Source organism: Oratosquilla oratoria, chromosome 9, assembly GCF_046742065.1.
Source record: "Oratosquilla oratoria isolate Oo_2021 chromosome 9, ASM4674206v1, whole genome shotgun sequence".
NCBI lineage: Eukaryota > Metazoa > Arthropoda > Malacostraca > Stomatopoda > Squillidae > Oratosquilla > Oratosquilla oratoria.
In genome coordinates, this window is record NC_134785.1 from 60,277,379 (window position 1) to 60,303,944 (window position 26,566).

The window sequence follows — 26,566 nt, forward strand, 5'->3', positions numbered from 1 at the left end:
AGTGAAAAATTTGGGACTCCCGCCAGCAACACAAAAGTAGGAAAGGCATCAAAAGACGAAATTAGTACCGAGAGTTAGGATATGATACAGCAATGGAGACAAATATACTGGACCATAAGAATGTAGCTATTTTCTTATAGATTACATTCTTACCAATAATCATACCATAAGACCTTTTTCCTTTTGTAAGAAGGATGGCCGATTTAATGAAGTGGCCTTGCTGTGGATGTGCTGTGTCTTGTGACACTGCTTTTGACCCAGAGCAGTGGGCGAGATACAGGGATGACCTGTTATCCAGGAGGTGCCAAGATAAGAGGGAGGGAAGAGGGTAGAGTGGAGTGTGATGGGGATGGAATGGGTGGGAGTGGTTTTTATGCCTTTGTTTTTTGGCTACCTCCCTTATAAGGGGGAAGAGACTTTGGTATATGTAAGAAGGATGGTCGAGTCAGAAGCTTACATCTATCCTACAACCATCCCACATCCATCTAAACCCTATTCCTTATCCTTCCCATCTGACCACCATGGAGGATGGGTCATCCCTGTTCTCCACCACACTGCTGGAGTTGGGCAATGCAATGAGACAGTGCTTCCACAAGAGGGCCTGACATTTGAACCTGGTTTTCCATTACATGGAGTCACTTGACCTATAAGAAGGAAAATGTATTTTGGTATGTAATGCGTGTGATTCACCATGGTCTTGGATCACTTGCTGGACTCCTGACTGACAGCTATTACCCTTCTGGACGAGAGCTCAAAGCTCATATGTACCTGATCTGTGTATGTATGCATGTAGTCAGTGCATTCTCTGACTCAGCTCCCTTTTATGAGGGGGGGAAGGGCCTTTTGGTATGTACTGGCATAGATTTGTTATACAGTTCTTCCTTTTCTGAAAAGGATACAAGTGATGAACTGCTGGAAATGGTAATAATTCTTTTTCTGAAACCAAACTGATTATCTGCCAAGCCCCCGTCTCCTCAGTGGACATCATAAATGAATTCAAAGCAAAGTTTGATAAATGAAGATAGAGAGAAGGGAACCCATAAGCACAACTCCAATCCTTGATATTACAATGAGGAAAATTAAACCCACATATAATTGGACAGTTGACAAATACAATTAAGTGCAGCAAGACACAACCCCCTCCCAGGTCTTGTAAACAAAAGTGATAAATCTGGTGGGCTATTGTTTATGCAGATACTGGCTTCTATAAACAAAATTATTTCTACCTAGCTCAATTCCATGATACTATAAATTAACTTCAACCTCATTATCAAACTAAAATTATTGGGAAAAAATCTAAGATAAATATCTTTGTTCTTTGTCCAATTCTTGTAAGAAGTAGTAACCATTCCTAAGCTCATGTTTCTATTTGGATTTTTTTTTAAAGAAACTTTAAATAAGAGTATTAATGGTGAGTAATGCCAACAACTATTATTTCTGTAGGGCTTGGGATTATCATTGCTATCCACTGTTCATCACTGAAAACTCTTAGTCATTCTCAATCTGTTACATTACAGTTCCTTACAGTCTAGGCATCTTAATATAAACATTTATCATACCATTTGTCACATTTCATCACTGAATGATGAAATACTTTGCTTTAAATTTCTTTTTTCTAAACATTCTTTACTGAAGGATGGGAGGAGATTCTTGTATGCCTGTTTTATATGATAGCAAAGAGTAATTAACAGTTCAAAATGAACAGCAAGCATTTAAAAACCGTGCATTAATTTTTAAAGTATGATGCTAAATGGTATTCATTCAAGGCTAGGAAAGTCCAATGGAGTGCTACCAAGTACTTCCACCAAACTTACAAGACTCGTCCTCTCACCAACCAAACAATTAAAGTAAAAAATAAATATGTAAGAGAAACTTGTTATCACAAATGTAATTATGTTACATATAAAGGCTGTGACAAAAATGTCACAAAAGGAGAAAGTTGAAGATACAGTAACAATCAAACACATACCAATTATGCAATTCAGCAGTTGCATTTTGCCCCAAAATATTTGTCTTTATGTACAATGTGCACTCTTATGAAACTAATATCACAATATAATGCTGGGTTACCATGAAAGGTAAATGAGAAGACATCTCAAAAAAATCTACGTACATCATCAAAACTATTAGGAAAGCATGTATAGCGACTGTGAATAAAGGTACCAAGACATTAAACATATAGTGAAGGGAAAATATGCCATAAAAAACAAGTCACTGGGAGGACTGCTGAATTAGATTTGACTAAGCAGTAGGAAAACCTTGCAACATAATCTAAAAAATTTGCAAGTTTCATTTATCACTACAAGAATAGCTGGTTAAAAATGAGCTCATTAATTAACTAAGCAATATTAACTTGACGTTTGAACAATGTTTACAGCAATTAGCCAATAGTAGTGCCATGATCTCGAGTCAATAAATCATATTATTACTTTCCTGATTATTGATAATCTATATAGCTAATTAGATCTAGGTAGCACATATTTTCCTAAAATCGCATCTCATTTTAAAAAGAATTTCCGATACCTAAATGACAAAATCTGCTACTGTGCCATAAAACTAAAACAGAAAAATTTCGGCGTTACAACACAAAGCTGAAATATATTTATTCAGTCTATGGGTACAATTGTATCTTTTACAATCTGTATGATTTTTGTCAGATTCTGCCAACTTCAGTTATAACTGGGAGGAGGCCTTTGGGTATTATGTATGTATGTATAACATTTTACATGGTTCCAAATTAAGCACTAGTCTTTAAGCATGATTCTAAACTTTTTATACTTCAGGATTTAGTTTCCAATTTAATAATAGAATGCCAATATGTTTATTGGCCTAAGTGTTTTTCAAGAGAGGAACAGAAAAAAGGAAGCAAGAGAATAAGAAAAAGTGAATCGTCTACTTACAGTTTATAGAAGTCTAAACAGTATTCTTGGTTATAACCAAGTAAGTAATTTCAGAAATTGGAAGAAGAATGATTTATTTGTTCAATATAAATGAAAAAAGTACGCTCACATACTGGCACATTTACCATTGTATCAGGTAAAGATTGCTACCTATCATTACATAACGAGCTTCTGCTATATACATTTTAGTTCTGACTACAGCTGACGAAATAACTGAAGAACTAAATAATTAAGGCACTAATATTGTGTACAGTGAAATCCATTGGAAAACTGCAAAGAACTAGCTATGATTGTTCACTATCATCAGTCAGAGAATAGCCACTACAAAGTGCTTCAACTGGTGGTGTTGACGCTAATGACTCTGGTGAAGCGTCCGTGGCTGGTGATGTTGGTGTACTCTGTAGGCTATTTGAATGCCCACTACCATGGCCCGAGTCAGGTGTGTTACACAAAGTACCCTTAACTCCAGATTCGTATATTCTAGGAAGAAATGGGGAACATTTGTCAAAGTATGCAACATATAAAATACTACAATATCTAATACTAAGTGTTCAAGCTCAAAATTTCATAAAAATTAAACACACAAGTTAATATAAATTCAAGAGTCAATAAACCAATTTGTTGCCTCAAGTTTCAATGAATGGAAACTTGCAACTCCAAAGTGGACAGCAATGGTCCTTAGGCCTCAAATCTCTCTTGGGAGGAACTTTGGATTGTTGTCTATTGTATTTGTGGGGGGAATTCTTTTTGTCACCAGCTATGTGAGAAAGCTATAGGAAAGGGGAAGGATGTTTTTTGGGCTTTTATGGATCTGGAAAAGGCTTATGATAGGGTAGACAGAAAGGCACTGTGGGAGGTTATGCAGATTTATGGGATAGGAGGAAAGCTTTTGGGAGCTGTCAAGAGTTTTTATGAGAGTAGTAGAGCATGTGTCAGGATTAGAAATGGAGAGAGTGAGTGGTTTGATGTAAAGGTGGGACTTCGTCAAGGATGCGTTATGTCGCCCTGGCTGTTCAACTTATACATGGATGGGGTGGTGCGAGAGGTGAATGCTAGGGTAGTGGGTCAGGGATTGGAGATGGTTAAAGAAAATGGAGAAAAGTGGGAGGTGAGCCAGCTGTTGTTTGCGGACGACACTGCGCTTGTGGCAGGGTCAGAGGAGGGATTGAGGAAGCTGGTGGCAGAGTTTGGGAGAGTATGTGATAGAAGAAAGCTAAAGATAAATGTGGGTAAAAGTAAGGTGATGAGATGTACAAGGGGTGAAAGTGGCAGTAGACTGGAAGTGAACATTAAGGGAGAGCGACTGGAGGAAGTGGATAGTTTTAGATACTTGGGTGCAAGTGTAGCAGGAAAAGGTGGAGTGAAGGTGGAGGTAGAATGTAGATTGAGAGAAGCGAGTAAATGCCTTGGTGGTTTAAAGAGTGTAATGAGGAATAGACGTTTGGGAATGGATGCAAAGAGGAGACTGTATGAAGGAGTGATTGTGCCAACAGCACTGTATGGGGCAGAAACGTGGAATATAAGAGAAGAAGAGAGAAGGAGTTTGAATGTGTTTGAGATGAGGTGTCTGAGAAGTATGGTGGGGGTTACTAGGCTGGATAGAGTGAGAAATGAGGAGGTGAGGAGGAAAACAGGGGTGAAAAAGGATTTGGGAGATAGGGTTGATGAAAGAATATTAGGATGGTTTGGACACATGGAAAGAATGAGTGAAGAAAGACTAGTAAAAGAGGTATGGAAGGCAGATGTGGAGGGAGTGAACATGAGGGGACGTCCTAGGATGAGGTGGATGGATGGGGTGAAGGGGGCTTTGGGGAAGAGGGGAATGTCTGTTGAGGAAGGAAGGGAGAGGACGGAAGACAGAGGTGAGTGGAGAATGGTTGTATATGGATGATGTTGTGACTGCATGAGGAGGAATGGGCGGGGGGTGGGGGGTGGGGTAGTATGTGTGAGTAAATTTTGACGCAGCCCGAAGGGATTTCTCCCCGTCCTCGCCTTATATGCAAAGGGGGACGGAGAGGGGGGGGTCGCCGATTAAATGAAGCGGCCTTGCTGTGGATGTACTGTGTCTTGCGACACTGCTTCTGACCCAGGGTGGTGGGCAGGGTGCAGGGATGACCCGTCATCCAGGAGGTGCTCAGATGAGAGGGAGGGTGGGAGGGGTGTGGAGTGTATTTAGGGATGAAATGGGTGGGAGTGTTTTTATGCCTTTCCCTTTTTGGCTACCTCCCTTGGAAGGGGGAAAAAGCCTTGGTATATGTATGTATGTACCAGCTTACATTAGTAGGAGGGAAGCAATCACCAGTTGTCAACTCTCCTCACATGAAAAGGTAGAGGAAATGCAGTTTAAGTTGATATGAAGTAATGTCAGCCTCTCTGAATTCAGCTGGAGGCAAGGATGCTGATAGGTTTTGAAGACGAGTGGCAAGAAGATTCTCCGACATTCATTTCGCAAGACCACCACTAGCAAAAAGTAGTCACTGGTCCCACATGGGCAAATGCTAGGTAACATTTTAAGTCCTATTAACTCTTACCTGAGCAGAAGGTCCATAAGCTGAGAAAGTGTGCTGAGCTCATATCCAGAGATGTTTTGTAAGTGCTCCGGCCAAGTTGGTAGCAGATGGCTATACAGTCGCCCACATGCTACACAAGCAGCTGCTACTTGTGAGCATTGCCATTGAAGAAATACTCTATCTGCCATGGAGGGAAATTGAAAATATTTCACAAGTTTCACACTTATTCTTTATTTTTCATATGGTGGCTAAGCATGAACCCTACAAGTTTCTTAAAATTAATTGTTAGAATCTGCGAATATGAATTTCATGGATGGGGATGACAGGTGGTAATGGACTGAAACTGCCTAATGTATGCTTCTTTCTTATGTTCTTCACTTGTAAGTTATCTTTTTGTGAAAAAGTACGTGTGGAAGGGTGGGGGGGTAATAAGTATCAAACCCTCGGTCTTAAATGAAGATGATGTCTTTGGTAGATTTTGAAGACAGATGGCAGCGAGATGACTAATTTTCAACTTGCAAAACCACCACTTATTTCCAAGGACGTATACTATTCTATATTTTATAAAATTGAACAAAATTGGGTTGTACCAAAAGAAAGAAAGAAAAGGAAGAAGAAGAAGAAGAAGAAAAAAAAATTATTCACTGTTTAGACACTCCGCACTCTTTCTGAAACCCAATGCTATTTAACAAAGAGCATCTCACCTAATCATTATAAATGTAAAATTCTCTGTATACTACATGATCACAAACTCTACAACTCCATACAGTATATACAATTCACCCACGCTCAACCAATACATCTTGAGTGCCAAACATCTTACCCTGTAAAGAGACATCAAGGAGCTGAGCAGTGAATCTCCAGAGGATTGCACGAGCATTTGCGATTGAGGTGACAGGTACTCCTCCTATAGTGTCAACAGGAGACACACCATATGCCAGGTAATGTTCTGCAAAGTGTGCTGCTGTCACACACCCTGTTATCAAAGCAGTGAAGTATAGTTATTAACATGTTAGAGTTCAGTAGGGTATTTATGAAATGTCATTGAAGAACATCTGATTACAGCATGACTATATTCTAAGGTACCTTTACATGATCAGAAAAAGTTTACACACAATCTAAACAATAATGATGACTTGCCTACAAAAAAGATGTCAGCACTGATGATGAGAATAATATAAGGATAATGAAACTGCTTCTTGTAAAACCGCTTCTACAATAATGTAAAAAGAAAGAAAAAAAAATGACATAATCTAAAGTAAATGATGACAGCAAATATGAAATGGGAAATGTCACGAAGATTTCTTGGGCTGCGTAAAAAATCATAAACATTCCTGATCATACAGAAAACTGACAAATTAAACACAATAAGAGATATAAAAGGATTGCTGCTATTTTTCAACATCTTTGTATTATTCTTATATAGTATTATTCTTATATAGTACCAAGCTTTTGGTACCATATTCTTACAAAAGTAAATAGTTTCATTTCACTCTAAGCAGGAGGCTGGACTATTTCAAAGAAATGGCATAAGTCATAAAGAAAACAGAGATGCCAAGCAAGAACCTTAAACTCGAGACAATAGATCAAAACGTGGACGGAGGGAGGGAAGGTCAGGAGTGGGGGTGTGTGAGAGAGAATGAGAAAATGATAACTGTTGCCTCAAGTTTCACCGAGTGGAAAACCTGGAGTGCCATAATGGCTGGCTAAAGTCCTCAGACCTTCTCACAAATCTCTCAGACTGTGATCTGTGTTCTATTAGCATAGGGCTATTTCAATCTCACCAACTGGTACAGGAAGGGAAGTAGTTGCCAACTGTCAGATCTCCATTTGTGTAAGAAATACAGCTGAAGTCGTTAATACATCGAGTCAAGAGATGGAGTGTCAGCCCCTCTTGAGGGAGGTGAGGAAGTTCATGGGTTTTGAAAATGGGCAGCTTTGGTATCCATCTTGCAGGCCTACCCCATGCAGGTACCCATCATTAGTCCTTGATGAGGGATAAAGAGGGATGAATGGGAGAGGGATAAGAACATAAGAATGAAGGAGACTGCAAGAGACCATAAGGTCTACACTAGACAGTTCCATGTCCATTCCTGTCATCCATATCCACAAAGTTGTCTAAGCCTATTCCATTCATTGATCACTCTACTGGTAAACTAGTTCTTGCCTATTTCCTTCTTAAATCTAAATATGTCCAATTCAAATCCATTACTGCAAATCCTGCTCTGTTACCTTAATATGATGACCTTGTTTGCATCACCCTTGTTAAATCCTTTGATCCACTTGAACATCTCTATTAGATCACCCCACATTCTGCATCTTTCCAGAGAGTTTAAGTTAAGGTGCCTAAGCCTGTTCATGAAAGGTAAATTTCTGAGCCCATGTATCATTTTGGGCATTCTCTGTACTGATTGTAGTGAATTGCTATCCATTCTATAGGATGGAGACCAAAACTGTACTGCATAGTCCAGGATGGGTCTAACTAACACCAGATAGAGTTTGAAAATTACCTCTCCACTTTTATTCGTAACTATCCTAGCAATGAAACCTAATGCTCTGTTAGCTCTATTCCTGGCGCTAATGCACTGTTTCCTATATTTAAGGTCAGGGCTCAATAGAACTCCCAAGTCTCTCTTGCACTCTGTTTTCTCTAAAAAAAAGTGTTATCTGAGCTATACCTGCTTTCTAGGTTCTGTAAACCTATATTTAACACACTGGACTTTGAGATACTGAAATTCATTTGCCATTTCACCAACCATGTGAACAATTTGTTAGATCCTCTTGCAGAATCTCAGTGTCTTCTCCTGATCTAATTAATTGAGTGGGGGAGGGAGAGGGATGAAAAGGAGAGAGAGAAAAGAATGAATGGGTGAAGGAGAGGGATGAATGGGGGAGAAAGAAGGATGAATGTAGGAGAGAGGGACAAACAAAGGTGAGAGGGAAGATTGGAATAGAGAGGGACAAACAAAGGTGAGAGGGAAGATTGGAATAGAGAGGGATCAATGGGGGTGAGAGGTATGAATGGGGGAGAGGTGGATGAATGGTGTGGTGAAGCAAGCATCATCACACTGGTGAAGTACCCTAACAGGCAGCAGAAATTGTAAGGACTGTACACGCAATTGATCGGTGGTACTTCTCCCTCTCCTGGGCAGTGGAGCTACCACTTAGAGAGGAGCAAGTGCTGGGCCCACCAAACAAAATGAACATCAACTAACCATTGTGTTGTATGGCATAGGACAGCTACCAGTGGCCACTCAAAGGTCAGTATGATGCGGAAAGCAATGTATTGGGTGAATCTTAGTGCGGGCCCTCAGTACCCCAATGTACCAGCTCAAGGTTAGTATGGAGCACTAACCAATGTGCCAGTTGAAGAATTTAAGCATAAAGGCTTCCATGGAGTTGAAGATTCCGATGCTGTAGCACGAGTTCGCAAACAAGTTCAGCTCAGAAATGCGTGGGACATTTGCGTCTTTCTCCTCAAACTTAGCTGCATGAATTGGAATTAAACAATTACAACATTATCTAAAATGGGAAGATTAAGCTTCAAGTTATGAGACATTTATTTATTGTAAACAGATCTAAAACATACATTTGTATATCACAATATTTTTCAACAAGAACCCACTGTGTTGGATAAGAAATTAAATAGATGATATCCATATATTTCGATCATGTACTGTGATCCTCTTCAGTGGAATACAGAGTAATGGAGAAAAATACATGTCTAATATACAGAGAAAGAAAAGGAACGTGGGCAGGGCTAAAGTGGCGTCTAATGCTTTGCATGGCAAATCACTCGCCTTCACCAAAGATGGTAATAATTTATTGACTGCCCGGACTGTATTACTACCTGGGCAGTCAATAAATTATTACCATCTTTGGTAAAAGCGGGTGATTTGCCACGTAGAGCATTAGACGCCACCTGAGCCCTGCCCACGTTCCTTCTCTTTCTCTGTATATTAGACACTTATTTTTCTCCACTACTCTGTATTCCACTGAAGAGGATCACAGTCCGTGATCGAAATATATGGATATCGTCTATTTAATTTCTTCTTATCCAACACAGTAGGTTCTTGTTGAAATTTACGAATGTGTTACGACATTACTTTGTAGTTATATCACGATATGTACATCAACAGAATCCCTTGATAACAACAAAATATCTTTTCCGAGTGAAATTTGGTCCCGCTCGGAGGTTCTTGCCGATTTCTTGATGGTCACAGGTTTTCTGCAAGAGACCAGGGGCAATGGATTGACTGATCAAACACAACTGCCAAACCAAATCCAATAACTCTCTTAACAATCTGGGAAATTTTCTATAGTAAGGAAGCAACTGGGTTGGTTGAAGTCTACAGCCCTAATTCCCGTTTTCTACGATTGTCAACATCACATAAGAGCAACTTAGTTTTCATTCGTTTTGCCATTGTAACTATTATGGAACACAGTAATTCATGAAACCCCAAACGCGGGTCCCTCTAATCGTATTTGATTTAGCTTCTTTTACTTTCTGTGGCAAGATACCAGCGAGCGGGACTCACGAAGAAATACACAAGAAATAAAGTCTCCAAAAGCTATACATAACCCTTGTCAACAAAAACGCCCTTACTACATGTGGAAAGAAGAACAACTTGACAAGCGAAATGCCATTTCATCCTACCTGCAAGTAACACCGCCGTGAGAGCAGTTAGCCGTAACTGGTTATCCGATATGTGATGTGCATCCATGAAACGGTCGAGAAGGTACACGGACAAGTGAGTGGTCGTCACAGCAAGCCGAAGTCTTTCGCACACCATCTGAACAAAGTCGACCATAGCACCGCGCATAGAAAGCTGAGGGAAGCAATGTGAAGCGAAATGTTATCTTAAATACATACTGATAAGTAGCTACTGTACATTTGAAAAGAAAGTAAACAAAGTAATGAGAAAGAGAGAGAGAGAGGGGGGGATAGAGAAGGACAGAAAGAGGGAGGGAGGAAAAGAGGGGAAGAGAGAGAGGGGGAGGGAGAGGGAGAGAGTGTGAAAGAAAGAGGAAGAGAGAAAATGGAAGAAAGAGGGAGGGAAAGGGAAAGGGGAGGGAGGAAAAGAGGGGAAGAGAGAGAGAGAGGGGGAGGGAGAGGGAGAGAGAGTGTGAAAGAAAGAGGAAGAGAGAAAATGGAAGAAAGAGGGAGGGAGAGTGAAAGGGGAGGGAGAGGGGGAAGAGAGAGAGAGGGAGAAGAGAGGGAGAGGGGGGAAGAGAGGGTGAGAGAGAGATAGATGGATGGAGGGAGAGTGAGAGGGAGAGAGATAGATGGAGGGAGGGTGAGAGGGAGAGAGAGAGACAGATGGAGGGAGAGTGAGAGGGAGAGAGGAGGGGAAGGAAGGGGGAGAGGAGGGAAAGGAAGGGGGAGAGGAGGGGAAGGAAGGGGGAGAGGAGGGGAAGGAAGGGGGAAAGGAGGGGAAGGAAGGGAGAGAGAGGAGAGGAAGGAAGGGGGAGAGGAGGGGAAGGAAGGGAGAGAGAGGAGAGGAAGTAAGGGGGAGAGGAGGGGAAGGAAGGGAGAGAGAGGAGGGGAGAGTGAGAGGGGGAAGACAAATAAGAGTTACATGAATTAAAAAATTGGTATTGTTTAATGGAGAAGAGACCAGACTCCACGAGTATAGGACTTTTCCTGCATATATGCATTACAATTAGCTAAATACACAAGTGGGTCTTCTTGATGTCCTATTTCTCATGTTTGTAAACATCGCTGCACCCAGAGAGACACTGGGCCATGACTGACTTGGAGACGAGTATTTCTTATGTCAACAGTATATACAACTCTCTATGCTTTTTTTAATTCTTACTCAACCGCATATACAACTCTATACGTATGTTTTTATTTATTTAATTCTTTTAACTTATGGACTATACAGACTTCCCCAAACCGTCTGACTTAGATACTTAATAAAAAATAAATATTAGTATTTTGTCAGAAATACTCGTAGCCAAGAAATATCTGGATAAAGTGACCAGAATTCTTTTTCGAATGCATTCGCACATTGTATATGTATATACATATATGTAAACATACTGTATATCACATACACCACAACGATGACTGGCATTTTTTAAAACGGATGTTTTTTCCTACCATAAGGTTGAAGATAAAACTACATCACATCGTTGGGTTGCATTTGGTGTAGGCTACGTACCCACACAAGTTGCTTACAAGTATGAAAGTAAGTCTATTTGGCATTACATCAATATACATGAAGTGCAGATAATGAAAAGAATACAGTTCGAAATAACAATTACAATTGCCGAGGCATCAACGAAAAGGAAAATAATATTAGTAATAATAAAAATGATAATAACAACAATAATAATAATAATGATAATTATAATAAAAGTAGTTTACTACAGCGGGTTGCAAAGAAAAACTGATGGTAATGAAGAAATCAAACTATTTGTTTACATTGGACAAAGTAATTGGTTGATAACCTGGACTAGGTACTAATACCTATAATAAAGTAACGAGGGATGTTAATAAATAAATAGATAAAAATAAATAAACTGGGAGTGACATCTTTTATATCAATTCGGGCTACCCCCATGCAGTTTTGATCAGTCATGGACGAATCCCCTTTTATCGTGAAAATTGTGAAAACAAGGGTATAACCTGCAATTAAGGTAAATACAATAGACACTGTACATACACACACACATTATATATATATATATATATATATATATATATATATATATATATATATACATACTTGCACACATACATAAACACAACACGCCAAAACAGATCACGGAAAAAAAATTCATAGCTACAAAACCAGCCAGGGCAACTAACCTATTCACCTGCTAAACTAGTTTAAGAAAAAAGGAAAAACAAAACTTACGAAAAAAATCATTGTGGACCAGTCGGCGGCTCTGCGCTTGGCTCCGCTTCAACGACTGCGCGAGTGGGCGACAGGAAAAGACAAGACAAGACAAGACAGCGAGGCGAACGCGCGGGAAAAGGAAAGGGGGTGAGGAAGGTGTTAAAGCAGATGGGGAAAAGGGTAGTGAATAGGAAAGGGAGGAGGGAAGAGTAGGAGGGAGGGAGGGAGGGAGGGATGTAGACGAAAGAAAGTGTAGGAGAGTGTGTGTGTGTGTGTGTGTGTGTGTGTGTGTGTGTGTGTGTGTGTGTGTGTGTGTGTGTGTGTGAGAGAGAGAGAGAGAGAGAGAGAGAGAGAGAGACAACTAGTGAGAAGATGTAGTGGGGTATGGAGAGGAGGAGGTAGGGGATAGGCGGAGGGAAAGGGAGGTGGTAGACGGTGGAGGGAGGAAAGAGAGGCAGAGGGATACGCAGAGGGAGAGGGATTGTGAGAAGGTAGAGAAAGGAGGGAAGAAAAAGGGAGAGGGAGGAGGGAAGGAAAAGGGAGGTGGGGAGGGTGCGAGAAGGTGAGGGGGAGGTAAGGGCAGGTGAGGGGAAGGTGAGAGGGGAGAAAGGGGAAAGTGAGGGGGGAGATACGGGAAGGTGAGGGGGGAGATACGGGAAGGTGAGGGGGGAGATACGGGAAGGTGAGGGGGGAGATACGGGAAGGTGAGGGGGGAGATACGGGAAGGTGAGGGGGGAGATACGGGAAGGTGAGGGGGGAGATACGGGAAGGTGAGGGGGGAGATACGGGAAGGTGAGGGGGTAGATACGGGAAGGTGGGGGGGAGATACGGGAAGGGGAGGGGGGAAAAACGGGAAGGTGAGGGGGGAGATTCGGGAAGGTGAGGGGGGGAGATACGGGAAGGTGAGGGGGGAGATACGGGAAGGTGAGGGGGGGGAGATACGGGAAGGTGAGGTGGGAGATACGGGAAGGTGATGGGGGAGATACGGGAAGGTGAGGGGGGAGATACGGGAAGGTGAGGGGGGAGATACGGGAAGGTGAGGGGGGAGATACGGGAAGGTGAGGGGGGAGATACGGGAAGGTGAGGGGGGAGATACGGGAAGGTGAGGGGGGAGATACGGGAAGGTGAGGGGGGAGATACGGGAAGGTGAGGGGGGAGATACGGGAAGGTGAGGGGGGAGACACGGGAAGGTGAGGGGGGAGATACGGGAAGGTGAGGGGGGAGATACGGGAAGGTGAGGGTGAGGTGCGAGAAGGTGTGGGAAGGTGAGGGGAGGTAGGGGTAGGTGAGGGGAGGCAGGGGTAGGTGAGGGGGAGGTAGGGGCAGGTGAAGGGGAGTTGAGAGAAGGTGAGGAGGAGTTGCGAGGTGAGGGGGAGGTGCGGGAAAGTGAGGGGGGTGGGAAGGTGAGGGGGAGGTGCGGTAAGGGGAGGGGGAGGTGCGAGAAGGCGAGGGGCAGATGCGGGAAGGTGAGGGAGACTTGCGGGAAAGTGAGGGGGAGGTGCGGGAAAGTGAGGGGGAGGTGCGGGAAGGTGAGGGGGAGGTGCGGGAAGGTGAGGGGGAGGTGCGGGAAGATGAGGGGGAGGTGCGGGAAGATGAGGGGGAGGTGCGGGAAGGTGAGGGGGAGGTGCGGGAAGGTGAGGGGGAGGTGCGGGAAGGTGTGGGGGAGGTGCGGGAAGTTGAGGGGGAGGTGCGGGCAGGTGAGGGGGAGGTGCGGGAAGGTGAGGGCGAGTTGCGGGGAGGTGAGGGAAGGTGAGGGGGAGGTGCGGGAAGGTGAGGGGGAGGTGCGGGAAGGTGAGGGGGAGGTGCGGGAAGGTGAGGGGGAGGTGAGGGAAGGTGAGGGGGAGGTGCGGGAAGGTGAGGGGGAGGTGCGGGAAGGTGAGGGGGAGGTGCGGGAAGGTGAGGGGCAGGTGCGGGAAGGTGAGGGGCAGGTGCGGGAAGGTGAGGGAGACTTGCGGGGAAGTGAGGGAGACTTGCGGGGAAGTGAGGGGGAGGTGCGGGAAGGTGAGGGAGACGTGCGGGAAGGTGAGGGAGACGTGCGGGAATGAGAGGGGGAGGTGTGGGAAGGTGAGGGGGAGGTGCGGGAAGGTGAGGGGGAGGTGAGGTGGTGTAGGAAGGTGAGGTGGTGTAGGAAGGTGAGGGGGAGGTGCGGGAAGGTGAGGAGGAGGTGTGGGAAGGTGAGGGGGAGGTGTGGGAAGGTGAGGGGGAGGTTTGGGAAGGTGAGGGGGAAGGTGAGGGGGGAGGTGCGGGAAGGTGAGGGGGAGGTGCGGGAAGGCGAGGGGGAGGTGCGGGAAGGCGAGGGGGAGGTGCGGGAAGGTGAGGGGGAGGTGCGGGAAAATGAGGGGGAGGTGCGGGAAGGTGCGGGGCAGGTGCAGGAATTTGAGGGAGACTTGCGGGAAGGTGAGGGAAAGTGAGGGGAGGTGTGGGACGGTGAGGGGGAGGTGCGGGAAGGTGAGGGGGAGGTGCGGGAAGGTGAGGGGCAGGTGCGGGAAGGTGAGGGGGAGGTGCGGGAAGGTGAGGGGAGGTGCGGGAAGGTGAGGGGCAGGTGCGGGAAGGTGAGGTGGAGGTGCGGGAAGGTGAGGGGGAGGTGTGGGAAAGAGATGGGGAGGTGCGGAAAAGAGAGGGGGAGGTGCGGGAAAGTGAGGGGGAGGTGCGGGAAGTGAGGGAGACTTGCGGGAAGGTGAGGGAAGGTGAGGGAAGGTGAGGGGGAGGTGCGAGAAGGTGAGGGGGAGGTGTGGGAAGGTGAGGGGGAGGTGCGGGAAGGTGAGGGTGAGGTGCGGGAAGGTGAGGGTGAGGTGCGGGAAGGTGAGGGGGAGGTGCGGGAAAATGAGTGGGAGGTGCGGGAAGGTGAGGGGCAGAAGCGGGAAGGTGAGGGAAAGTGAGGGGAGGTGTGGGAAGGTGAGGGGGAGGTGCAGGAAGGTGAGGGGGAGGTGCGGGAAGATGAGGGGCAGGTGCAGGAAGGTGAAGGAGATTTGCGGGAAGGTAAGGGGGAGGTGCGGGAAGGTGAGGGGGAGGTGTGGAAAGATGGGGAGGTGTGGAAAGATGGGGAGGTGCGGAAAAGTGAGGGGGAGGTGCGGGAAGGTGAGGGCCAGGTGCGGAAAAGTGAGGGAGACTTGCGGGAAGGTGAGGGAAAGTGAGGGGGAGGTGTGGGAAGGTGAGGGGGAGGTGTGGGAAGGTGAGGGGGTGGTGAGGGAAAGTGAGGGGGAGGTGTGGGAAGGTGAGGGGGAGGTGTGGGAAGGTGAGGGGGAGGTGTGGGAAGATGGGGAGGTGCGGAAAAGTGAGGGGGAGGTGCGGGAAAGTGAGGGGGAGGTGCGGGAAGGTGAGGAAAAGTGAGGGAGACTTGCGGGAAGGTGAAGGAAAGTGAGGGGGAGGTGTGGGAAGGTGAGGGGGAGGAGCGGGAAAGTGAGGTGGAGGTGTGGGAAGGTGAGGGGGAGGTGCGGGAAGGTGAGAGGGAGGTGCAGGAAGGTGAGGGAGACTTGCGGGAAAGTGAGGTAGACTTGCAGGAAAGAGAGGGGGAGGTGCGGGAAGGTGAGGGGAAGGTGAGGGGGAGGTGCGGGAAGGTGAGGGGGAGGTGCGGGAAGGTGAGGGGGAGGTGAGGGGGAGGTGCGGGAAGGTGAGGGGGAGGTGCGGGAAGGTGAGGGGGAGGGAAGGGAAGGTGAGGGGTAGTTGATGGGGAAGTGCGGGAAGGTGAAAGGGGAGATGCGGGAAGGTGAGGGTGAGGTGCGAGAAGGTGAGGTGTGGGAAGGTGAGGGGGAGGTGTGGGTAGATGCGGGGGAGGTAGGGGCAGGTGAGGGGGAGGTAGGGGCAGGTGAAGGGGAGTTGCAAGAAGGTGAGGAGGAGTTGCGAGGTGAGGGGGAGGTGCGGGAAATTGAGGGGGAGGTGCGGGAAAGTGAGGGGGAGGTGCGGGAAAGTGAGGGGGAGGTGTGGGAAGGTGAGGGGGAGGTGCGGTAAGGTGAGGGGGAGGTGCGGGAAGGTGAGGGGGAGGTGCGGGAAGGTGAGGGGCAGGTGCGGGAAGGTGAGGGGAAGGTGAGGGGCAGGTGCGGGAAAGTGAGGGGGAGGCGAGGGGAAGGTGTGGGAAGGTTAGGGGTAGGTGCGGGAAGGTGAGGGGGAGGTGCGAGAAGGTGAGGTGGAGGTGTGGGAAGGTGAGGGGCAGGTGCGGGAAGGTGAGGGGGAGGTGCGAGAAGGTGAGGTGGAGGTGTGGGAAGGTGAGGGGCAGGTGCGGGAAGGTGAGGGGGAGGTGCGGGAAGGTGAGGGAAGGGGAGGGGGAGGTGCGGGATGGTGAGGGGGAGGTGAGGGAAGATGAGGGGGAGGTGAGGTAGAGATGCGGGAAGGTGAGAGAAGGTAGGGGCAGATGATGGGGATGTAGTGTCACGTGAGGGGGAGGGGAGGTGCGGTAAGGGGAGGGGGAGGCGCGGTAAGGGGAGGGAGAGGTGCGGGAAGGTGAGGGGGGGGTGCAGTATGTCCTAGGTTGGGGGAAGTGGGAGACTGGGAAAATATAAGCTGGGGGAGCAGTGGGAGGTGGTTGAAATGTGCGTGGGGGGGATTGCGGGAACTAGGGAAAGTGCGAAGTGAGGGAAAGTGGAAGATGGGTGACGTGGGGGAAAGTGGGTGGCGAGGAAAGTGGGAGGTGGAGGGAAAGTGAGATGAGGTAAAGGTGGAGGAAAGCGTCACTAAAATCACTAAACTACTGATTACATAAAACTTATCAAGTCAGTACCCCTATGCAAGGACGGAGGGGAAAGGTGGAATACGGTAGAGGGGATGGGGAGGATGGCGAAGGGCGAGGGGATGGGAGGTGGAATAGGAACGGAAAGAGGAAGAGGGGAAGGAGGAAGGGAGGGACGGGGAGGAGAAGGAAGGAAAGGAGGGGAAAGGGGAGGAGGAGGAAGGGGGTGAGGAGAAAGGGGAGGATGGGGAAGAGGAAGGGGAGGAGGAAGAAGAGTAAGAGAGGGAGGAGGCCAACTAATCACTTCAATCCGGCGACACCAACAAATTACTTCAGGGTTCCTGAAGGGGACATGGGGTCTCGACCCCGAACGACCTCGTTCAGTCCAGGACCCCCATTACCCAAAACAAAACAAGTCTTGTGTCCTCCAAGAGCGTCGCAGTGTTGAAGAGGTCAAGGGACAGAATCCAAGGAGGACCTCCAGCGATGGCGCCCGAAGAACAAGTTCTTGGAGGATCACTTACCCACTCCCCCTCCTCCTCCTGCAGCAGGTGCAACTACTGCCTTTCACCAATAAATTTCTCTTCATATTATTGGGCCTCGAGGCACTAAAGTCCTCCCAATTTATTTTTTATTTATCTTATTACGAGATTATTCCTTTTTTCGAGGTTTGCAGGGATGGTATCCGCTCGGACCTCAACCTTGCCAGGGTTCCAGAACTTTTCATACATGAACGCAGGAGACGGTGTCCACGCTATAGCCACATCAGTGACGATACCCGGACACTGATGCATCACACACACAGTGACGTCACCAAGTCACCTCAAGTACTAGGTGAGCAGGGGTCAGGGGCCATTACTTGGGGTGGGTGCCCTTCCTAACCTCTGCGTCGCGGGCAGGATTCGAACAAACGCCGAATTCACCATGCGGTCACAAGAATCGCGCTCTACCGAACGAGCCACGGCAAGCCCCCGAAGAGATTACCGTTAACTGACTGACTTGGAGAGGGGAATGTGCTTTGTTGTGGTTGTCCATACGTTTCGCCCTTGTACTCCTCACTCATCTGTCTATTTGCTTTAGCTAATTCATCATAGGAAATTCTTCGACTGGAGACGAACCCGCTGCCTCGAGGAAGCCGGCAACGGTCACTGGGATCTCTGTGAGGAAAATGTAGTTACCCACAAGCTGAGGAATGTCGTCTTGTGTCTTAGGCGCGATGTGGATGTCCGAAGTTCGATCAGTTTGTGTCCGTATTGTTTCAGTAATGGGTGATTTTATTTATTGTGTGTGTGTGTGTGTGTGTGTGTGTGTGTGTGTGTGTGTGTGTGTGTGTGTTTGACTTAGAAATTTATTTGTCTGATCCATTCTGAGGTGTTTTGTGATCTGTGTAACGTTTCTGTGCGGGTGTGTCTTGGGGGGGGGGAACTGGGGTACTTGGTACAGTTACAGTACTTGGTACATCGTTGTCCTTGGTACACCTACGGGTTGCGCTTTCCCCAAAACACCTTTTATCTTGCATTAATATTTAATATCCATTTACTTTATTAATCTTTGTTCTGTAGGTTGTGATTCTTGTACGTGACAGGACTCGAGGCCTGTGGCATACAAACGTATTTATTTAGTGAGAAGAACCTTCATTTCTGTCAGAAAGCGCCCGATCGCTGTTCTTCAGGCTTTGTTTTGATATCGGCAGTCAAGGAGTTCAGCTTCTGTTCGGCTCCTGCAGGTCAGTGACCTAGCTGGTGAGAGGCATTCCTCTTCCAGACGGAAGCAGGAGGAGGAGGAGGAGGAGGAGGAGGAGGAGGAGGAGGAGGAGGACGAGGAGGAGGAGGAGGAGGAGGAGGAGGAGGAGGAGGAGGAGGACGAGGAGGAGGAGGGGAAGAAAAAGAAGAAAAGGAGAAGTAAAGAGAAAAGATTAAATGAAGAAGAAAAGGAGAAGAGAAAAGATTAAATGAAGAGAGAAAGAGAGAAAGAGAGAAAGAGAGAGATAGAGATAGAGAGAGAGAGAGAGAGAGAGAGAGGAAACGCTAGAAGATTCCGTTTAACTGACTGGGTTGCATTCAACGGTAGATTGAGTTTCGAGTTCCTTGGTTGGACCCCCCCCCCCCCCGAATGCGAGGGGTAGGCTCTAAAGTGGAGGAGTGGCTACATACTTTCTTTTGGTCAACACCATATTCTATCTAGCTCAAGAACAATCCGATTAAGGATTATAAAGTTAGAGACAGGAGACCTTTTGGTCCATAACTAAGTCGGATGCGGAAAAAATAAACAAATGATAAATAATGAACAAAATAAATAAATAAATGACAATAGTTTATAATAAAAATTGACAAATAATAAATAAAATAAAATGAATGGCAGGCATTACAGTATTTTGCTCAGGTGTTTTTCTAAATGATTCTTAAAACTTTGAAGTGTGCTATATTACGCTGCCTCTGCAAGAAGTTTATTCCATTAATTTACTACACGACTGGCGAATTTGTTTCAACCCCCTTCCACATTAAATCTACTTCCGGACAGTTTAAGACCATTATATCTTGTCTGATTCGATGAGAACATTGAAGATTTTAAATTCGCCATGGGTGATCCGTGCGATACATCACGATACGCATTTAAAAACTCAACCCATTTTGATTGTATATCTATTCATTTATTTACTTGTTTTAACTTCGGCTGACGCTTGGCAAACGCCGTGACGTCATATAGCTTGAAAACAGCAGCTTGAAGTGACTACATCGAAGAACCCAAACGGGAGAAAAAAAAAAAAAAAGAAAAAAAAAAAATGTATATATATATATATAATAAAAATGAATAAATAGATAAAATAAAATAAATAGAATAAAAATAAATAAAATAGAATAAATTAATAAGAAATAATAAAACAAAACAAAATAAAATAAATTAATAAAATAAAACAAAATAAACAAAATAATAATATCCACTCTTGGCACTCCAATAAACGTTCATTTTCATTAGTGATAATGCGCTTTTGGGTGACGAGAACAGAAACCCACAATGAGAATGCGACTAGACACTAAGTAGATTTTGCTGTGCCACGCGTCCGACTATCTAATTATATATCTTCGATACTATCCTTTGCAGGAACGATGTCTCAATCGATCGAGACCCCGTTCAGAGCAAGGCAAACACCTGAAGTCCATAACAAAAGATCCTGAGGTTCAGAATAAAAGGGTTCACATATACCTTCGTCACAATACATTAAAAAAAAATCTCTGAATAGATGGATGAGCCACAATTCGGATGGGCGGCAATCCGTTCGACAACGACGACGACGACATACGGGCGGAGAAAGTGGTTGAGGGACTTGCCCGACAGGTTAGATGGCAGAATGGATTACCTGGTCGGTTAGTTGACTGATTGGTCGGTCTGTCGGTCGGATGGTAGAGGGCGTGAGTCTTCCAAGGAAGGTACTCCGCTGGCCGGCCAGCCGGCCGCCGCAGATAATAGAGCTGTAGGCAGAAAAGAACGAGAGAAGGGAGGGGACAAAAGAACAATGGGGAAGAGGATAGGAGCCGAGACTGGGGAGGGAAGTAGAGGGAAGGAAGGGAGACGAGAGGGATGGAGGGGAGACGAGAGGGGAGGAGGGGAGACGAGAGGGACATGAGAGCAGAGGGGACAAGGGGAGAAGAGAGGGGAGGAGGGGGAGAGGAGGGGAGGAAGGGACAAGAGAGAAGAGAGGAGCGGGGAGGAAGGGAGAAGAGAGGGAAGGAGGGGGGAGAGGAGAGGAGGGGAGAGGAGGGGAGAGGGGAGGAGAGGAGGGGGGAGAGGAGGGGGGGAGAGGAGGGGGAGAGGAGGAGGGGAGAGGAGGGGAGGAGGGGACAAGAGAGGAGAAGAGAGGAGTGGGGAGGAGGGGAGAAGAGTGGAAGGAGGGGGGAGAGGAGAGGAGAGGAGGGAAGGGAGGGGAGAGGAGAGGAGAGGGAAGTCGGGGAGAGGAGAGGAGAGGGAGAGGAGAGAGAAGAGGGGAGGAGGAGAGAGGTGAGGGGAGAGGGAAGTGGTGAGGAGAGGGGAGTGGAGGAGAGGGGAGAGGGGCGGAGGGGAGAGGGAAGGAGGGGAGAGGAGAGGGAAGGAGGGGAGGAGAGGGAAGGAGGGGAGGAGAGGGAAGGAGGGGAGGAGAGGGAAGGAGGGGAGGAGAGGGAAGGAGGGGAGGGGAGGAGAGGGAAGGAGGGGAGAGGAGAGGGAAGGAGGGGAGAGGAGAGGGAAGGAGGGGAGAGGAGAGGGAAGGAGGGGAGAGGAGAGGGAAGGAGGGGAGAGGAGAGGGAAGGAGGGGAGAGGAGAGGGAAGGAGGGGAGAGGAGAGGAAGGGAGAAGAGGGGAAACGAGGGAAGGCGAGTGGAGAGGAGGGGAGTAGGAAAGAAGTGGATACGTGTGAAAGGGGAGAGACGAGACGTGGGAGCAAGATTTCGAGTACGAGAGAGGGGGAAACGATGAAGAGGGAAGAGGAAGGGAGAGGAGGGACGAGAAGAGGAGGGAAGAGGAGGTTGAAAAGGGAAGAGGAGGTTGAAAAGGGAAAAGGAGGGGAGAAACGGTGGAGGAAATTGTAAGAAAAGGGGAGACAGAAGAGGGGACAAAATGTAAGACGAGGGAAGGGGAGAAGAATCGAGAAGAGGTGAGAGGACTTTGGCACGAGGGGAAGAGGGGGGAGGAAGAGGATGCGAGAGGAGGGAATAGGGGAGGAGAAGGGGAGAGGTGGGAAGGTGCGGGGGAGGGTGGAGGGTGGAGGGGGATGAGGGACAGTGTACTACCAATACATACTTAGGACCTTTGCCGCTGTGGCGCATTGGGTGCGACCTCGCACAGACACTACGAAGGGCTCGTTTCGTTCGATCCCGAGAGCCAAATGCCTCGGCTACCCGAGCACAAAGGGCAAAGGTGACTGCACAGGTTCCAGGTGGTAACCTCTTCAGTTTGTGTGTGTGTGTGTGTGTGTGTGTGTGTGTGTGTGTGTGTGTGTGTGTGTGTGTGTGTGTGTGTAAGGTCACAGCATTATCCACAGATCGGCCCATATACGAGCTGAGCTCTCATCTATAAGGGTAATGGCTGTCGATCACGAGTCCAACACGTGGTCCAAAGACGGTGGCGAATCACTCACAGAGAGCATAAAGAAAGAGAAAGCAAGAATTAAACTTCAATTTTACGACACGAAACCCAATAGGAGCCAGAGCACGCGTACTCGCGCACACAAACCACACTGATACAAGAAGACCTGAGAATTTATGTGCACATGTCGAGATAACACGTACACAGAACTTCAAATCATGTGTACATACACACGCATCAAACAACTCACGAAAAGACGTATACACGTACACACTTGTGCACACCAGTATACACACGAGGGAAACGCACACGCATGCACATATATTTGACATGGGCACAAACTAGTTAAGATAGCGCGGGCGCGCACACACACACACACACACACACACACATACACACACACACGGAACATACACAAACCTCCAAAAGCATTAGTTGCATCTTTCACAAATTTCGAGTTCAAAAGAAATCACCGAAGAAGAAAGAAGAACGAGAAGAATGAGAAAATGAATGTCAAGTAGAATGACAAGAATTAGACGAAAAAGGATAAAAAGAAATAGGTAGATAAGAGTGAGCATGATTATGATTACGAGTATGAGAAGTAGGAGGAGGAAGAGAAGGGAGAGGAGGAAGAGGAGGAAGAGGAGGAAGACGTGGAGGAGGAGAAGGCTGGATTATTCGTACCACAAAACTGGCTCCTTACTGCAACCAGAGAAGTACAACAACACACACACACAAAATAAAACAAAAATATACAACATGTCACACCTGCACGCGCGAATTCCAGCACAAAAGACGCATGTCGATGATCAAAAGGGTCTCACAAATTCAATTAACATAATTTGAAAAAGAAAAACCGTTAACACTGCCCTCTCCTACCAGCTCAAAGAATCAAAGGCGAATATTTTAGTAGGCTTTCTTTAATCCTTATTCAAGTCCTGATAATACCAATGAAAATTATATTTAACAAAATCACAGAAACTCTTCGTTTTTATATCAATCTCTCCATCGACTGAGCAAGAGTTCAATCGTACATTCCACTGCGCCTCTTAATCTGAAGACGAAGTTACTTTTTTTCGATTTGAACGATTCATTATTGTGTATTCGATAGCACAACAATCCTGTTATATACATTTTTTATTCCATTTCCTATCAGTAGATTTATTTAGAAAAACAACTCGATCGCAAATTTTTCCTCTTCACCGAAGTATTTTGTTACAATCTGTGATGAAAGTGCCCATCGGTACCCCCGCCGCCGACCGACCAACAACTTCATCTCTCTCTCGGTTTAAATTTCACTGGTTTCTGGAACTTTCCTCGACTGTGGTCAGCTCATTATCACTGCGTGTTTCCTAAGGGATCCACTATGAACCCCTAACGGCCACTAGTGACTGCCACTTGCCCTGGCTTGTTCGAATACACGAGTGACGCTTTGGTCCGAAAACTTTTTTGTATTTTCCTTCTGCCTAACCTACCGCCCTCCTGACCGTCTTCAGGGGAACAAAACCAGGACTGTTGTAGTACTTTAAAATTCTATTCTGGCTAACGCAATAAAAGAAAATAAAAATGCAATATTCAGGTGGGAGATTTTTCCCCCCATAGGACTGAGTGTCCTTGCCATACCATTAATTTCTCTTGACCCCCCCCCCCCCAAAAAAAAAAAAAAAAAAATCTAGGCCAGGTAATCTGACCATACTTAACATCCATGCCATAAGTGAATTCAAAACTAGAGACAAGGCTCCGCGAGTTCTTCTTGTATATTACCATTAAATACATACGATTTAGGTTAATACACTATACATCTGTGTTGTGATGTGGGAGGTGTGGGGGGTAAGGGGGGAGGTGTGTGTGGGGGGAAGGAGGGAGTTGTTAGTGGTGGCGATTTATTAGTCGACAAAATCTAGAAACTAAGAAGTAGGAGGAGAACCACTGAAGGAGCCCCACGACTCTCCTCAACTGATGAAGGAAGACCTTCTCAAATCCAGAATACTCCTCTTCCTCCTCCGTCTCTTCGAAGAGGTACAAGGAAAAATAGTGTCGGGGGACAAGAGAAAGGAGAATAGGAGGGGGAGGAGGAGGGGAGGGGGAGAGGGGGAGGAGGAGGAGGAGGGGGAGAGGGGGAGGAGGAAGGGGGATAGGGGGAGGAGGGGAGGGGGAGAGGGGGAGGAGGAGGAGGAGGGGGAGAGGGGGGTGGAGGGGGAAGTGTGAAGAAAGTAAAGAGGGGAAGAAGAGGAGGGAGGGAAAAGAAGATCAGAGGGCGATGAAGAGAAGGGAGGGTCATGCGCGAGATGTGGAAAAAGACGAAGACGATGACGAGGAAGGAAATGACGAGATGAGGAAGGAGATGGCTAAGAATATGAGGAAAAAGACTCAAGGGGAAAGGGAGGTGTGAGAGAGAGAGATAGACAGGGGAAGAAAGAGAAGAGAGGGGAAGAAAGAGAAGAGAGGAAGAAAGAGAAGAGAGAGGAAGAAAGATAAGAGAGAGGAAGAAAGATAAGAGAGAGGAAGAAAGATAAGAGAGAGGAAGAGAGAGAAGAGAGGAAGAGAGAGAGAGAGAGAGAGAGAGAGAGAGAGAGAGAGAGAGAGAGAGAGAGAGAGAGAGAGAGAGAGAGAGAGAGAGAGAGAGAGAGAGAGAGAGTGGTCTGGGCACCCTCCCCCGGAGAGAGGGGGGGGAGGGGGTGCAACGACCTTGTCTCCTAGACCCGTACACTACGTCTACGTGTCGCCCCACTCACTCTCACCTGAGGGGAGTTGCCATGATACTGAAGGTTCTGTTCTTCTCGGATGTGCATCCAGGAGAGGACCTCTTTGGAATAGTCCATCGAGCTTCTTGTTCTGCTTCCCTTTGCCTCCTCCTCCGCCTTCTCCTCTCTCGCCGGTTCCGCCTGCCTGGAGAGGAATCTCCTCTGGAAGGGAAGAAAGGAAGATGGTGGGTTGGTGATGGTAGTGGTCTAATCGACAGTAGGGGGGATGGGAAGATGGGGGAAGTAGACCCAACGTTGCTTTTTGGTCAACGGGGGATTAATATATATAATGGGGACTCAAAAAACAGAATAATAGAGAAAAAAAAAACGCCTGTGAGGTTAATGTCTTTCGATTTCTTTTTGGCTAACGCCAGACTATCTTGTTCAGCTAAAATGTGGAATACGACTTGGTCAAACTGCGATATCGATCCTTGTCGAGTGTGGAGGCTCGAAGTCTCTGGACAATTTCCTTGACCGAATTAAATAGTCTAGGGTTGGACAAGACAACATATATCAAGTGCCATTGCGTAGATTAAGCTCAAGTTAATAAAAAAATGTGAGGGGTGCAAACCGTCCTGATATTGCTTCCACACCTGTTTAATTCCTTAGGTCCTGGGTAACAATTTCACCCGCTCAACACACAAATCAACCCGACTTTGTTCTACCTTATGATGCACTGTCATCTACTCGACTACAATGACTGGCATTGGTCGACTACACCTTCAGTATCCGCCATTGCAGAGAGAGTGGGAAGCCACAGAAGCACAACTGTAATAATTGTCTAGCTTTTACCCTTGGATCGAACCCACGCCTCTAATGACTTGGGCAAGAACGTTACCCACTCCTCCATGCAGCGCCCCCCCCCCCACATGTCAACTAGTCCAGGCGTTCTGACGTCATAATTCCAACAAACAAGCAAACCAAGAAATTCGACCAACTACACACTGTCCTTCCACTTCGAACGCTGATCGAGGTTACTACAACGGGACTGAACTAGATATATATGTCAACGTGTACAATGCTAGCTTGCCCATGCAACCACCATAAGCGACCGACCCGTACAAGCGCGTCAATGCACGTGTAGAAAGTAAGTGCTGACACAAGTCCACACCAGGATATGAATAATAATGTGTTCGACTACAGGCCATGTTTCTTATATAACACATGGTCACTACGACTCTCGATTTTGTAGCTTTATGTTGGAGGAGATCGACAAGTTCTGGCGTTTCCCTCCAGGAAGTATCTCTGCGACATGACGTCATATCGTCAGCCAAAAACCGCGCTATTCGTGTGGTCACCGTCCGCCCCCAAACGACGACGACAGAATTCGATTGGCAATGGCAGCCACCTGGTTGGTCTTCAACCGTTACACATTTACAGATTCCAATACTGTGCCGCACAGTATGCATTATGTCGTAACCGTTAGACGATTTTTATTACGAAGAGCAGGAACCAGCATGATCGTATTCTGGATCAATTCCAACAAGCTGACAACTTCTTCAATACCGTGCAACACTGCCACACAAATGAAAGGTAAATATCTCCCAGAATGTTAGTTTATTGCTCAATGTTTTTGTGTAAGGGAAGACTGTGCATGTAGTAGAATGCTGATGTGCTTTATTTGAATATGTAATGCCACACTACTGGCATTCATTTACGTGTCCATCTCGGAGTGTGTGTGTGTTGGGGGGGGGTAGCTTAACAAATGGAAACTTGTACTTATTGGCTACAGCATACACATCCTTACATTCTACAACTCTAAATGAACACTTGACCTGTATAAGCACCTGTTGACTTAATTAGGTCAAGCTGACCCCCAGAGAGGCAAAGTAGCATCCTTGTTA

At 46.7% G+C, this 26,566-nt stretch overlaps 1 protein-coding gene across 1 annotated transcript; it reads right to left on the reverse strand.

Moving 5' to 3' along the window:
• Positions 1 to 24,878, reverse strand: LOC143028482 (cyclin-J-like). Its single transcript, XM_076190653.1, has 6 exons — positions 24,720 to 24,878; positions 10,068 to 10,239; positions 8,766 to 8,897; positions 6,234 to 6,386; positions 5,432 to 5,591; positions 1 to 3,380 (listed from the first exon to the last, which is right to left on the reverse strand). The coding sequence occupies exons 1-6, from the start codon at positions 24,798 to 24,800 to the stop codon at positions 3,185 to 3,187; spliced, it is 894 nt and encodes a 297-aa protein (XP_076046768.1). The 5' UTR covers positions 24,801 to 24,878; the 3' UTR covers positions 1 to 3,184.
• Positions 24,879 to 26,566: the final 1,688 nt, after the last annotated feature.